A 15,212-nucleotide genomic window follows, 5' to 3' on the forward strand; every position below is an offset into this window, starting at 1 on the left:
CACTAACCCATTCTGAAGCCTGTCAAAGTCTCCTGCGCAAACGACAGGTAGACAAGCCCCATCCTAGCTCTCCAGACTCCAGAAAGCATGCCTGGTGCCACCTAAGTCTTCCTGTTCCCAAGAGGAGGCTTTCTTTAAAACGAAAAGAGGAAAAACTAGATATTATCTAGCTTTTAAAATAAAAAGAAAGGAGGGGAGAGGAGGGCAGGAGAGGGAACATTGATATAAACAGACTAAAGCCTTGCTCATAGATGCATGTGTCTCCCTTCAGACTCTGACAAGGTAAGTGGCTGTGTATGGAAGTTCACTGGGGCTGAGAAGGCCAGTCAGCATGTATCATGGCCCTATTGATATAGCAGAGCCATGAAAACCCAGGTTCTCCTTTTAATTTTGTGACCAGGATAACAATTACATGGTGCTTGGCAGCTTCCCAAGCCCTATCCCTGATGCATTTCATTTAAAAATCTTCAAACATCCAATGGGAAATAAACTAGGATTGTTTTAACTGCTTTACAACTGAGAAAATTGAGCCTCCATAAGTTGTCACTTGCCTGAGGGAGAATGTGTTACTTTCTCAAGGGGACACAGTCACTCCAATGGCCCAGGCACAAAATCTCCAGTGACCTTTTAAAATCTCTTAATTCCCTCTTCTCTCTCCCACTTCCAAATATAATCAGGCCCAAGTCCTACTGAGATCCCTCAAATACTGCCTGCCTGCCCCAGTACCCTCACTTCTTCACTGAGGGTTTTAGCTTAGTTTGGGCCCAATTTCTTTCTGAATTAACCCTTTCCAAGGTGATTCTAAATAACAGTGCCTTAGTTCTGCCCAACACCCCACACACAGCATCCCCACCACAATGTCACACTTACACATGACACTTTTTTAGTATGTTTCCTTTCTGACTCTTCAAAATGACTACTTCCCACTTGTCTGTGTGTGTGAATAAACACCCACAACCCTCCCCCAGCACGTTCCATTCACATCTGAAATCCTGGCCTGAGTTCTCCAGTAAGAGAAGCCACCTGACTGGCAAGAACTGCCTTTCATTCCCACCACCAAATCTACCAATTCAGCTTTTTTCAGCCTCACACTGCCTTCCCTCCTATGCTATAAGAGCCTGCCCAGCTCCTCTCAAGACCAGTCCTCTCCCCTGTGCTTTGGCTCCCTCCATCTGAGCCTTCTCAAAGTTCCCTCCTGTCTCTGTCCCCCTCCCCGCTGTACATGCAGGTTTTCCTTCTCCATATATCGCTCTCAGCTGCATGCAGATCTGTTTTTTAAAGACTCTCCCTTTACTCTGCTTCTGGTTTAGGTAAAACTTCTCAAAAGATCTGTTCAGACACACCTTCCCACCTTTCATTCCCTCCCCACCCACTCCATCCAGGCTTCCACAAGCACCCTTCCCTGAACCTGGGTTTGTCTCAGCTCCCAAGGTCCTCTATATTGCCACACCACTGATCATTTCTCTGCCCTTTTCCTTACTTATCCTCAGCACAATGGGTGGCCTACTGCCTCCCTCTGTCCCTCTGTCTCTCAGTCTCTTGGCACTTCACTCCCTGGTTTCCTTTGTAATTCAGACCCCTCCTCCAACTTTTGCTAGGTCTTCCTTCTCTGTTTGACTCTGAAGGTTGGCATGTTCCTCAAATGATTCTTGTCACCCCCCTCTCTTCCTTTTTCTCTATGTTGCTTGCAGGCAAACTTATCAAAGACCCATGACTTTCAAATCCAAATTCCAAGCTCTAGTTTCTCCCCAGAATTCCATATTCCAACATTCATTTGACATTTTCAATAGATATCTCTAACTAAACTAGCCAGAAGTAAATTCTTGATTTTCTACCCACAAAAACCCTCTGCCAGTCTTCCTCATCTTGGAAAATGGCCTGATCACCCATCCAACTGCTTAAGCCCCCACAGCTGAGAATCTTTCTTTATTCCTCTCCCTCAGTCACCTCATCAAATTACTCAGCCAGCCCCAACGACTCCACCTCCTGATGCAAATCACTCTGTCCACCTCCACTGCTACAGGCCAGTCCAGCTACTAACATGTATTTCCTCCAATGACACAGACCTTTGCCACAATCTGTTTCTCCACAGCAGGTGAAGTGGTCATTTCAAAATATTAACCCAATAATTACTCCGCTTAAAATCTTCCACTTGCTCACCATCCCACTTAAAAATGACATTGCCTCTCTCCCTCTCTGATATTCTCCCTTGCCACTCTCTTTCAGTTCATTATATCTGTTTTTCTCCTCTTAGCATCTCTGCCTGGAATGCCCTTCATCTTGGCCCCCCAGTGGTCAGTTCCTCTGGTCATTATGATCTTAGCTTCAGTGTCACAAGAGAGAAGCCTCTTCTGAACACTCAAGTTAAAGTGCCATTGCCTCTTTGTCACACCACTCCATACTGCATACTAGATGCCACTACTGGCTATTTTTCCTATGTGGTTATGCCCCGGCACTACAATGGAGGCTCCATAAGAGTAGAGTTTGCTTCTGTCTTGTTCCCAAAAGTATCACTGACACCCAGATAATGCCTCTCACCTGGCTCAGTAATTATTTGCTGAATGGGTGAGTGGTGCCTCAGTTCACCTCAGAACTTGAGGTGAATTAGTATCAGTGGTCTATCCACTCATTGGACTGACCTACCTTTCTGTCACTTAGACCTAAGACCTGCTCTCCTCTACTGTGCAATCCCTGAAAGGTCACACTCTCCACTTACAGCTTATTCTCCATATCTGGTTCACAGCCCTATACTTCCAAATAGTTTCCATGCCTAACATCCAGGTGACCCTTTAAAGCAAGGACCACAACTGAACTCCAGGCCATTTGGCCTGAGACTTATCATAGCAATTATCAGCTTACTCTACCACTTAAATGTGTTAGCTTTCCATCTTTGTGACAAAATACCTGAAATAATCAACTTACGAGCAGGAAAGAATTATTTTGGCTAATAGTTTAGAAGTTTCAGTCCATGGTCGCTTGGCCCTATTGCCTCCCAGCCCGTGGTGAGGTAGAATATCACAGTGGCAACTATGTGGCTGAAGAAGCTGCTCGCTTCATGGCAGAAGGGAAGCAAAGATAGAGGCAGGAACTCCCATTGAAGGGCATGCCTCCATGACCTAATTTCCATTCGGCCTCACCTCTTAAAGGTTCTACCACCTCCCAATAGCAACCAAGCCTTTAGCACATCGGCATTTGGGGGCATTTGAGATCCAAACTCTAGCACTCTACATCGCCAATAAGCATGTAAAGATTCACAGGGTCATGAGTAGCACAAGTGTAATGTCCCCATGATGATGGTTCCCCTCCATCCATGATTAGATGCACTCCTAGAATCCAGGTTCACTGCTGCCCCCTCTTTGATATCTAGATGGGACCTGTACCTTTCATGTTTTCTATTATAAAATATCAGATTTTTTTCTATTCATTCAAATATTGTTTAAAAGACAATACTTTTGTAAAACACAATAAAAATCAATTATAAGAAAAATGAAATGGCAAAAACCAAATAAAGGACTAATTTTTTCCAACATTATTACAAAAGACACAAAAGTGCTCTGTCAAACTTCTGCAGATATTTTAAATGCTCAGTTCTATTTCTGTTCTTATCACAGTCAGATCACTCAGTTTGGGTCTGGTATGGTTCCAAAGACCATGCTCTGAGTAGCTTGTTTTGTCCTGGCTGCCTTTCTAGCTCACTCACCATCCTAGGCCCCTTCAGCCCTAGTGAGCAGGTAGGTCTCTTCTCTATAGCAGCTTTTCAATAACCTTTTAATCAATACGTATTGAATATCCACTATGTTCCAGGCCTGTTGGGTGTCTTCCCAAAAAATAATCTAATCTTTCTCTCCCTGACTCTGGTCCAGATTTTGTTCCAATCAAGCACTTCCCTCTCCATCCTGGCTGCCTCCACTCCATTTAGACTTACAGCTCCTCTTCCCTAAATGTCTTCAGTACCCACTAACTGATGCCAAACTCCAGTCCCTTCCCTTTCCCTCTGAATCACAGATTTTTCCCAGAATCATGTTCAGGCACTTCTCTGATCATGCTGTATCTCTGCACAATAACCTACAATAAGTGATAGAATAAAGTCTAACCGCTTATTAGTACATCTAAGGCTTTCCATTATCTGGGCCATCCTGTATTTCTGGCCCTAACTCACTCTACTGCCCTTCATTCACATCCTATCTTCAAACTGGACAGTTCATCTTTCCCCCAATCTTTTGCTACCATATGTTCTCTCTCTCTCTTTTCCTTCTCATGCATGTTTCTATTCTAGCCATCTTTTAATGCCAAGGGTAGATCCCATTCTTGACCCCTTCTGCCTTGTCTCTAGCCTAGCACAGTCTATCTTTCTATGGTGCTTCAAAAGCACTTAATATGGTGAACACATAAATTTGTTTCCCCTACAGAAAAAGATAGCAATTTTTTATTAGAAGAATAATGTGTAATGTAATGTTCTATAATATAAAATTGAAGAACTTGAGCTACTATATAAATGCTAATTTTAACTCAAACATTCTCATTAGGTGTATCAAGTTACATAATGAGGTATCCAATCCTACCAACCTATCCTAAGTCTTTTAGTATCTGAAATCTGTCCTGTTGACAAAACACAAGTGTGTGCCACGCCCCACAAAGTTGCTTACGCACTGTCAGCTCATTAGCATTTTCAGACACTGTTTTCTTGAGTTATATGGCAACGACCTTGATAGGTTCAGTCTGAACAGGAGGATAGGATTCAAATCTCTTCTTTTTTTTTTTTTTTTTAAACCCTTCTGTACTGGGGTTTGAAACCAGGGCCTTGCACTTGCTACACAGAGGCTCTACCACTTGAGCCATATACCCAGCCCATCTCTTTTCCTTCTAACACACTGATGTTACATGAGCATCAACAGATGGACCTTTTTTGTTGTTGTTCTGGTTATTTTTAAGCCATAAATGAAACAAACTTAATTGTCTACAAAAAGAAAGGTCTGATGCTTTAATCTGTGTATACCTCAAGTCATTTTGTGGGTTTGGTCTTCGTGAGCAGCTTTCCTAAGGGCATAACAATGGGGATTTTTTTTTTTATGTTAGCTTGAAAATCTAGATTTAAGAAGTGATGTATGTTTCTTTCTACTTTATTTAAATTGTTTTTTTAACAGATTATATTAAAAGGGTAAAAATAGGCCAGGCATGGTGGCTCATACCTATAATCCCAGCAACATGGAAGGTAGAAATGCAAGAATCACAGTTTGAGGCCAGCCTAGGCAAAAAAAGTTAGTGAGACACCATCTCAACAAACAAACAAGATACAGTGGCTCATATGTTTAGTCCCAGCTACAAGGGAGAATTGTGGTCTAGGCCAGTTCCAAGCAAAAGCACAAGACCCTATCTGAAAAATAAACTAAAGCAAAAAGGCCGGGGAATGGCCCTGAGTTTAAAATTTTACTACTGCCCCCAAAAAAAAGGAAAAGAAGGAAGGGGAATGAAGGAAGGAAGGAAGGAGAAAAAGAAAAGAAAGGGTAAAAACAGAAACTTCACCAATGGCACCCAGAAATCATACCACCCTGTGGTTCTATGGATCACCATTATGACATGCAAGAACCCAAAGTACAGTAGGCCCAATAAATATTCACTGAATAAAGTCTGCCAGGAAGAATGATCAATGAACAAAGGAAAGAGATATGTCTTACTCAGAATACTTTGTGCTTTCTCAGAGTCAAAGATGATGATGAGCTGTAGTCTTATCATTCTAAATCTGGGTATAATTAACATGAATTAGTTTTTAAAATCTATTGTTTATTCAGTTACAGAAGGCCTGCTTAACAAATTTGTTTAAGATAGAATAAGTAGGAATTGGGGGCTTGTAATCTCAGAACTTGCAAATTTTTTTTGAAAAAAAATTTCAACTTTGCAATACTTGAAATTTCTTCTTAACTGTTTTACATTCAAGTAGTCCCAAAATGTATAAAGCCATAATGACAGAACAAGAAATTCAGTATGGATTGCAGATTATGATTTCAGTATCTAGACATGTGGAACATGCATAATGTAGAACAATTCAGATTATGGAATGCAAGGTTTCACTTTAAATAGCAATACACATACCAAGTTCCCCAGTTAGATTGTGAGGTCATTCAGTGCAAGAATAACATTCTGACACATATCTGACTTCCAAAGAGGACTCAGTATACAGTAACTGCTTAAGAATAAATAACTATATACTCATACATCTTCATGCCACAGTCAAAAAACATGCCATTTTTTTTCTATATGTTTACTGGAATTTGACCTTTTAATCATACTTCTTTACAAGGATAATCAAGAATGAATGTGTTTGAGCCACATATAATGAATGTTCATTGGCCTGAACTCAAATGAAAAAGCTTAAAAAGAATCCCAAAACTGCTAGTGACACTTCACATTCTGCATTCTTCTTTTAAGAGAAATGTCAACTAAAAAATAAATCATCTCTTGTATTAAGTGACCTTAGAACTGTGTGAGGTGCCATCTCGATTTCCCATCCCATCTACTGCCACAGTGTGTGCAACAGAAGCAGACATGTATTGTGATAGTCCTGAGGCACAGAAGGACTTTGAGAAAGTAAATGACAAAGAAAAATTACACCAACATGCTTTTTTACTATGAATTAATTAATTAGAAATGAATCATATTTGTCCACGGTAAACCAAATATTGCTTTAATATGAACACACATTTCTCAAGGGACTGTGCAAAAATACTAAATGACCTTTTATTTTATTTTTATAATTTGGCCCAAATATTTTAAAATAATGCATCTTCACACATCCTTTATTTACAACAGATCCTAGAAGTGTCTGTTTTTAATCACACCATCCAATTCCCTTTGGAATATTTTGTATCAATTATTCTCATTAAGAGTTGGTCCTCCTCTTTTCATTTTGACATCTGTTAAAAGGAACAGCCTGAGGAAGAACCTCACTATCAATTTCTTAAAATAAATCGATCAAGTAAATTATAATGTGTCTCCATCAACTTAATAACTAGTTTAGGCAAAACCCTGTTTCTTGGCAGCCATCCCGTTGTTTCACAATGTTCTGTCTGCCTTATGAATGACTCAGAAAGCTTCTGCATACATACTGACCCATCTTACGTGGCAACATCCCCACTTGGGACATTGATTTTCTGTAGGCTTGCTACAACCTCTCCTCTGTACCACCCTTAGTGTCCCTTGGTTTACAATTCAAAGCAGTTTCAAAAACTTGAAAATTAATTTAAAAAAAAATCTAAATGTAAGTTGAAAAATCAGTTCCAAATCAAACAAATGGATGACCCAGGTCACTAATGGTTCTATTCTTATGACAAAACATCTCTACTCTTAAGACTCAAACAACAGAAACCCCTTCATAACTTGAGACAACCCAAGTTATTAAAAAAAAAAAAAGCATTTCTAGGATCTGTAGCATTTTTTAGAAGAAAATGGGTCAAAACTAGAAATCTGTGGTTATCTTGTGGAAAGTTAAAAATAATATTCAAGCAGTAAAAGTTCAATGAAAGCACACATATTCAAAACACAAAATAAACTATCACTCATTTTTCAAAGAAATTTTGCTAACTAATCATTTCAGAGGAGAAAACCTTCAGGCACTTTCATATATAGATAGTATCTACTCCTACATGTTTCAAAGAAATCTACTTGATCAGCAATTTCTGGTATAGGGTCACCAACTGTTGCCCTTGAAGAATTTTCTTTTTGTTATATCTGGCTCACTTGTGGCAGGGTAATAAATACTACTCCACTATAAAAAGAAAAAAGTGAACAGTTTCCTATAATTTTTCTTTGTTTGAATCAATACATTATTTTGTACCTTTGGAAATTAAAGAAATAGTAATTACTCCAGCATTTAAATCATCTCACTGTATCTCACTGTCAAAACAATTCTGAAGAAGACATTCATTTTTTAGCTGGTTAAAAAGGAATCATCTAGCACCTCCTCTTTCACCAAAGTCTTGGATAGCATTATATTCTAATCTAATTGCTAAACAATCAGTGAGATGCCCCAACTGTCAAGCATCAATCCAACTCTGCAAGCCTTTAAAGTAAGGAGAGAGAAGATAGTGCTTACTAAGGAAGTAAAATAATGCAGGATACTATAAGGTAGATTTTATTTAGATCATATTCCACTTCCATTCTAAGCTTTTGAGACCAAGTACTTTTAATTGTTAATCAGTACATCTCTCTTTAACCCTAGGCAGACAGGATATAGACATGTTATGTGTTTGCATTTCTTCCTCTGGGTTGGCAGCTAGCTATGGCCATCAGCAGTCAGTCACAGTCTGACACTCCCATCCCAATCCTGTCCCGCAGCAATGTTCCTTTGGCCAATGGAATGGTAAGAGCTGACTATGGTGCAACTCCCCAGCTGGTCAATGAAGAGACTGCCCCACCAGTCTAGAGCATCAGAATGCTGCCAGCTGTCTTTATGAGTGCCAACAGTTGGGTGGATATTTTTATTGTGGTTTGCAGCTTCCAGATTTGGAACTTCTTTCTTCTAGGAACTAGGCTGGTGCATCCAGGGGTAAATGAAAGGGAAAAGCGGAAGGTAGTACATGGGTAGGGCAAAGTGGTAAAGGAAACAGAAGCATTAAAGGAGAAGGAAAAAGTGGTAGATTTTGAGTTTTCAGGAAATGACCAACAAAGATGCTTATGATTAGAACCCAAAGGATCCACCTTATAGCCATTACTGACTCCTACAACACAACAGGAGGGTTTGAACCAGAGGGCATCACACCTAAGCATTGGCAATCACTACAACTCCACTCTTGCTTACACACTTACTTAGAGCTTTCTACTAATACTTTCTCTTCTTGACATATTCCTGGCACAAAAGCTAAGGCCATCAGCATGCTAAATAAAGTATTCCATCAAAAATTTTAAAATGTGTTCTGATTGTTTTCAGTCTCCTTATTAAAGATGTCTTTTCTCAAAACAAATGTTTTCTCCTTCTTCTTAAAAGATAAGGAAAGACCATTTACCCATTATAATATATGATTTTGAAAATTCTGAAGAACTTCCAAAGACAAGTAATTGTTTTCAGTTTAAGTCTAAAGGCTACAGCCCCGAATTCCATTCGTAGATCTATCTGAGATGAAATGTCATTGACTCAGTCTAAGCCTAAGTTCCTCCTTTACACATTAGGAGAAATTCAGTTCATGTCCCAGATCACAGAAGACTCAGTAAAATACAAAATTCCACCCATGACTTCACTTTATTCGCCTGTAATTACTCCCACAGACACCTTAGACAACAAAAATGAGTTGAATAAGTTTTTTTAAATGCAGTTTTCTACTTTCCTAAGTGTTTTCTTCAGTATTATCTAATTTTCAAAACTATGGTACAGGTATCTGACAAATATCATTAAACATATTTTACAAATGAGGAAAACAAGACCCAAGGAAATAAATAACTATGCCGTAAGCCACCTAGCTAACTAATGGCAAAAGAATGACAACTGCCAAGTCCTCCCAAGCCTACCTCAGTGACCTTGCCATTCTGCACTCTAAGATTCATTATGTATCAAGAAATGGCCTATACAGAGTCAATAACTTATAAATAAGCATAAACAAATCAATTATTGCACCAGTGTTTTCTATTTGATGTGAAACACTAATAATCAAAAACATATTCTGCTTAAAATTTAAATTGCCAATTTCAAGGCATCCGAAATTCAAATTAAAAACTGCAAGTATTCAGAAAGAACAGGAAACTCACATAATATGGACAAAGCCATCACCTTCTTGACTTATTCTGCTTATTATCTTTGAAATGCAGTATTTTAGAATATGTTATTCTAAGCTACAAATGACAGGAAAGACCTGACTTTCTATTTTGAACTCCTATCTTACTTAGGGCTGAATTTCTTCTTGTTTGATAACAAACGGAAGCAAGCAGAAGTGCCTCTAAGTAAGTTATAAATGTTAAGTCTTCACAAGAGATTCTGAATGGCATGCAACCCGAAATAATATTTTCAATATTCTATTTCTGCACATATTTTGTGCTCTCACTAAAGCTTTAAGCCCCAAACAGTTCGATGTGAACTCCTCGGGCAATCTCTGCTACCCAAAACAGTGCCACACAGAAACCTGTATGAACACAGAGATCAGAAGAGTTACCCCTACAGACATATAGGAAATCACACACGCACCCAAATACAAACGCGAAAACCCCACTGGCGTGTGTGTATGTGTGTGTGTGTGTGTGTGTGTGTGTGTGTGTGTGAACTCCTCAATCATTTTAAGTTACTAAAGTAGCAAAAGTCCCTTCCACACCACAATCGAGTCAGGGGCACTGCCCCCCCTCCCACGTCCCCCCATTTTCACGTTAATCCTAGTGCTCTTCCTAAAACACCCCTGTCTGATCGATCCACTACGCAGATTACAGTGGTGGAGGCGCCTGCGGTCCTCCGGCTTTAGACAGCTTGGGAATGACCAGGCACCTCCTCGCACCCTTCCCGCAACATTTTGCACTTTGCGTGGGTCTGGTCCAGGCCTCTAGCCTCCTCTTCCAGGCTCCAAGACAGAAAGAATCCGAGCGGAGACCCGAGCGTCAGGCAGAAGTGGCTTCCCTCCCGGGTCATCTGGGGCAGTCGCCCAGACCCTGTCCCTTGGGGAAGAGGTCGGAGGGGTCGGGGCTGGGCTGGCAACAACGCGAGGATGGCGATTCCCACGCCATCCCCGCAGCCTGGCGCCTTCCCGCCTCCGCCCTGACCACGTCCCCGGGTCCCCTGAGCGCAAGCTAGAGTGAGAGAGGGAAAGGCAAGTGAAGTAACACGCGTGTGCGAGGGCGTGAGTGCCAACACACAGGGCAGCTGTAGGTACGAAAAACCCCGCCACTCCCCGAACTCGCTCCTCGGGCCAGCGGGCATCCCGGGCGCTCCAGGGCTCCCCGCGCCAGGACAAAGCTGTCGCGGCCTCTCCGCGAGCGCTGGGCGACCGTCGCCTGAGCTCCTCGGTTTTCCCCGGCCGTGACCCAGTCCCAAAGGACCTCGGGGGAGGACTCGGGGCCCCGGGCCCGCAGCCCTTGTCCCCCCCTGCTGTCGCCGAGCACCGCTGCTCACCTGTTCAGCACTTTGCGGATCCTCTGACGCACGCCAGCCCGGGAGGAGGCGGACAGGCTCCCGCCGCCGCCGCCGCCGCCGCTGCCCTCGGCCGGCAGGTTCTCGATGGTGGTCACCACATGGTTCGGCGGGGCTGGCGGCGGCGGGGGCTGCAGCTGCTGCTGCGGCGGCTCGGGGGGGATCATCGCGGCGGAGGCGGCGGCGCGGCGGTATCAGAACGCAGCCGGGCGCATCGTGCGCCGGCTCCGGGCCCGGGAACGCGCGGAGGACCCGGCCGAGCAGCCCCGGCCCGGGAGGCGGTCGGTACTGCCTGCGATGCTACCGCCGCCGCCCAGCCCAGCGCTCACTCCTTCCTCTCTAGTTCCAGCTAGCGTACCCTCGCTCCCGGGCCGCCGCCGCCTCCGCCCCGGCTCTTCCCGAGCTCCCAACCCAAGTCCTGGCACGCCCCGCGAAGTGGTTGCAAAGCGGGTCGAGCGGAGGCGCGGGGCTGCTGGGGCTGCGCGGAGGAGCCGTGCGGAGAAAGGAATGGGGCTTCGGGGCTTCGCCTTCTCTCCCCGTGCCCAGGTTCTCTCCCGGCCGGCGGCGGCAGTAATGCTGGCGTCGCTTCAGCCTGTGGCCCGCTCGCGGAGAGAGCTGCCGTCTGTGTCTCACGGAGTGAGAGACCGAGAGTGAACCTGGAAAGCCGGGCGGGGGCGCAGCGGCGGCCCGGCGTTGGGGGGCGGGGGGCTGGGGGGGCCGAGGCGGGGGATGCGCGCGCTCCGCTCCCGCCAGAGGGCGCTGCGGAGCGGCCTCTTTGCCCTGACCCTCTCCTCCTGCGTCCACCGAGGCCCACCGGCCAGGTTGTGGTGGTTTTGTATTTTGGTCTTTGGGTTTTGCGTTTTTTAGGAGCAGACTTGGGATAGATCCTCTTTATAGACTTGCCAGCGCCTCCTCATTCCTGCCGATCCGCCGCTGAATCCAGCACCACCGGCTCGGGACAGCGGCAGGACGCAGAGAAATGAGCTGGCCCCAGATTACACACCCAAATTGTGTATCCTAAATATTACGCCTACACCCATCATCCTAGGACTGGGGAAAATGGGAAGAGAAACGTCTTCTCACCAAGAATCCTGTCTGAGGACTGGGAAAAACAAATCAACCCCAAACGTCTCCACCATATGGTGCGCTGTTAAAGAAAAGTAAGCAGATTTGAGTTCGGATCGCACCTGTGAAACTTTCTTAAATTCTGAGACATTCTCCTCTGTGCTACAGGGATGAGTGAAATGAGGTAAGCCACCCAACAGAAAGGCCCCTACGGCTTCAAAGTCTTTCACCTCCAAAAGGGAAAACGCTGTGTGTCTGCCACAGAAAAATTAGCTGTGAACAAGAGCACATTCTACCAAAGGAAACTGACTGTCCCAGGCATTTCTCATACCTACTGATCCAAATCCCGATTAGTAATTGAGTCGTAAGAGAGAAATTTTTCTAATGTTTCTTTATCTAAATTGCCAGGATGAGGAGGGTCTTGCAATGAAAAACGATATGTATTTAAGATTTTTTCCACTTCACTGCAGAATGGGGAATTAATTGCCCTGAGTAAACGTAATGGTATGTTTGTTCACAAGAAAGCATGCCGATAACACCACTAACTTTAAATGCTCTCTAAACCAGCAAATACTAATCAGGGTGCTGAGGAGCAAATTACTTTCCTAAAAAAGGTATGTACTGTGTTTTCTCAACAGAATGGAAACGGTAAGGAGGGGAGGTTAAAAAGATCAGACTCATCGTTCAGTGAACAAGTAAGTTTCTATCCCTTTAACAATATTAGGAGTCCTCTTTTTTATTATTAAACAAATCTGAGAGGGGCTGGTGGAATGGCTGAAGTGATACAGCACCGCCTAGTAAGTGTGAGGTCCTGAGTTCAGACCCCAGTGCCACCAAAATATCTATATCTGGGCAAATGGATATCTACAAGAAACCTCTCCAATCTGTATTTCAGTATCTGTAAGACCCTGGTCACTTCCTGAAATATTCCTAAAGTCTCCTCCTACAAAAATTAACCCAAATCAGAACAGTTTCCCTTTTGTAATGAGCATGTGGTTCCATTCTTTCTCAATGACCTTTCATTCTAGAATTTTTTCTGCCTCAGATTTGCACAGGACACCCTGAAGAATCTCTATAAACAAGACCAAGGCTTGTTTGGACATTAAAATTAATGTCCAAGGTTAGGACATTAAAATTCCAATAGAACGCAATCAATTTGCCCTTGGGAGACCCACCAAATGTAGCAGGCATGAGTAAAATGCACTTCAGCTGAACCTGGCAGCAAATCATGGTAGGAGTCTCTCTATTAAAAAAACATTTATGGTAATTTCAGGTGTCTTCTTTGAATAACTGGTGGCTTCAGTGCCCTCTTCTTTCACCGTTTGGCTTGATTCCCTTTGAGTGTTTTTGGCACATCACAACTCAGTGCTGCAATTGCACTTCAGTGTCTGCATTTGTATCTGGTCCTTTCTCTAAAGGGACTACTGAATCCAAATGATCTAAATCACCACCAAGTCAGGAAGGGAGAAAAAGATGAGATAAGAACAAGATGAGAGATGTAAAATTTTAATCCTGCTGCTAAGAAAGACCTCAAAGTAGCCCCAAGCCTTCTGTTTTTGTTATTCCATATTGTAGAGGGGTACCACATCAGATTCCTTCTTATTGTAAGATTCTGTTCATGTTCCATCTCTCAAGTGGCTAAGTAGCATTCAAAAGAGAAACAGGTGTCAAAGGTGCAAGTATTATAGTACTGAGTCTGACATGGAATTAAACAGAAAATGTACGGGGAAGGCCAGCCTTCATTTGTCCTGCTACAAGAGTTGTGTTTATCTCCTTGACCTCAAAATCAATCTTCCATCAAAAAAAAGATGGATAAAGGCAATGGGTCAATTATCTGTGTGTAGTTTTTTAGTGGCAGCATGTGGGTTCCAGGGCCACCCTGATCAGCTTACATCTCACTGACCAGTTGTGTTTAGTAACATGATACTTGTACAAAATTTCCATTCCACAGAGTTCGTCCACTTGAACCATTATATCCCCCAAGCATTTCTGAACACACACACTCACACTGGTTCTGTGGAATTCCTTAAAGAAGCAGAAGTTGGCTATCAGCTACACCCTTTTTTTTTTTTAATATTGCTCATTTAAAGACATTGCACTCATATAGGAAAGGGTAGAATTTGGCCTAAGATTCAGACCTCAGAGTCACCAGGCATTTTGACTAATTTGTTTAGCATCGACTGCACCTGTGCATTATACCAAGAAAAGCTGTACAGTCATGGTTCAAAAATGATTGATGTTCCTCCCTGAATTACTGAACAGTTGCCTAGAATTGCTTGTATTGCAGCAAATGCCCAGTGGCCCATATACCTTCCCTGTGCCATTCTCTTAATATCTTTCTTTCCTATGTTGGATCGAATTCTCTCCATTCACACTACTAAGTATGCAGCATCTCTCATTTAGGAGAAAAGAAAGCCAAACAAAAGAAAATTTGTGGAGAGGGAGAAAAGAAGAGGAACATAACAGGTATGTGCTTATATATACATCCAAGAAATTGATTAAAAAATAATTGGGATATCAAAGCACAGAACTTTAGTGAGCATCCATCATTAATAAAGACAGCCTGTAAGTGATATGTAAAATACACACAAAGCAGGGAAACAGACAATAGACAATAGGTTTCAAAGATTGTTCACACATTTTATACTGTTTATGCTTATTTATGCAATTTTTGTTATGCATGTTGAAAACTTACTTCCTTGGGGTAAACTCAGAATACTGTTTGTAGATTATAATTGACCTTTCATGCTCAAAGAGATGGAGAGTTAGAGAAGGAGATTAGTATTAGTAATTGTGAATAAAGGCTAATTTTGCAGAGTCAGGCTACATTTTGATAGTTTTCAAGTTTCTAAACATTATTTGTCAATTGTTCCATTTCCAGAAGCTTATCACCTTTGTCATAGTGACATAGTAAACCTCTGTCAATAGGAAGCCTACCATAATCAATGAAGGAATTAATTCATTAGTATCAAGCTCCATAGTTGGGAATACATCCCAATACATTAGCAAAAATGTATGTGGGGGGCTGGAAGTGTGGCAGGTGGTAGAG

General features: G+C 42.7%; 1 protein-coding gene across 1 annotated transcript in view; it reads right to left on the reverse strand.

The window, feature by feature from the left end:
* The window catches only part of Slc35f1 (solute carrier family 35 member F1), a 421,981-nt gene extending 410,217 nt beyond the window's left edge, over positions 1-11,764 (reverse strand). Inside the window, exon 1 of the mRNA XM_074075687.1 lies at positions 11,081-11,764. Coding sequence (XP_073931788.1) covers positions 11,081-11,265 — 185 coding nt within the window. The 5' untranslated portion in view covers positions 11,266-11,764. The remainder of the gene's footprint in view (positions 1-11,080) is intronic.
* Positions 11,765-15,212: the final 3,448 nt, after the last annotated feature.

This window comes from Castor canadensis, chromosome 1, assembly GCF_047511655.1.
Source record: "Castor canadensis chromosome 1, mCasCan1.hap1v2, whole genome shotgun sequence".
Taxonomy (NCBI): Eukaryota; Metazoa; Chordata; class Mammalia; order Rodentia; family Castoridae; genus Castor; species Castor canadensis.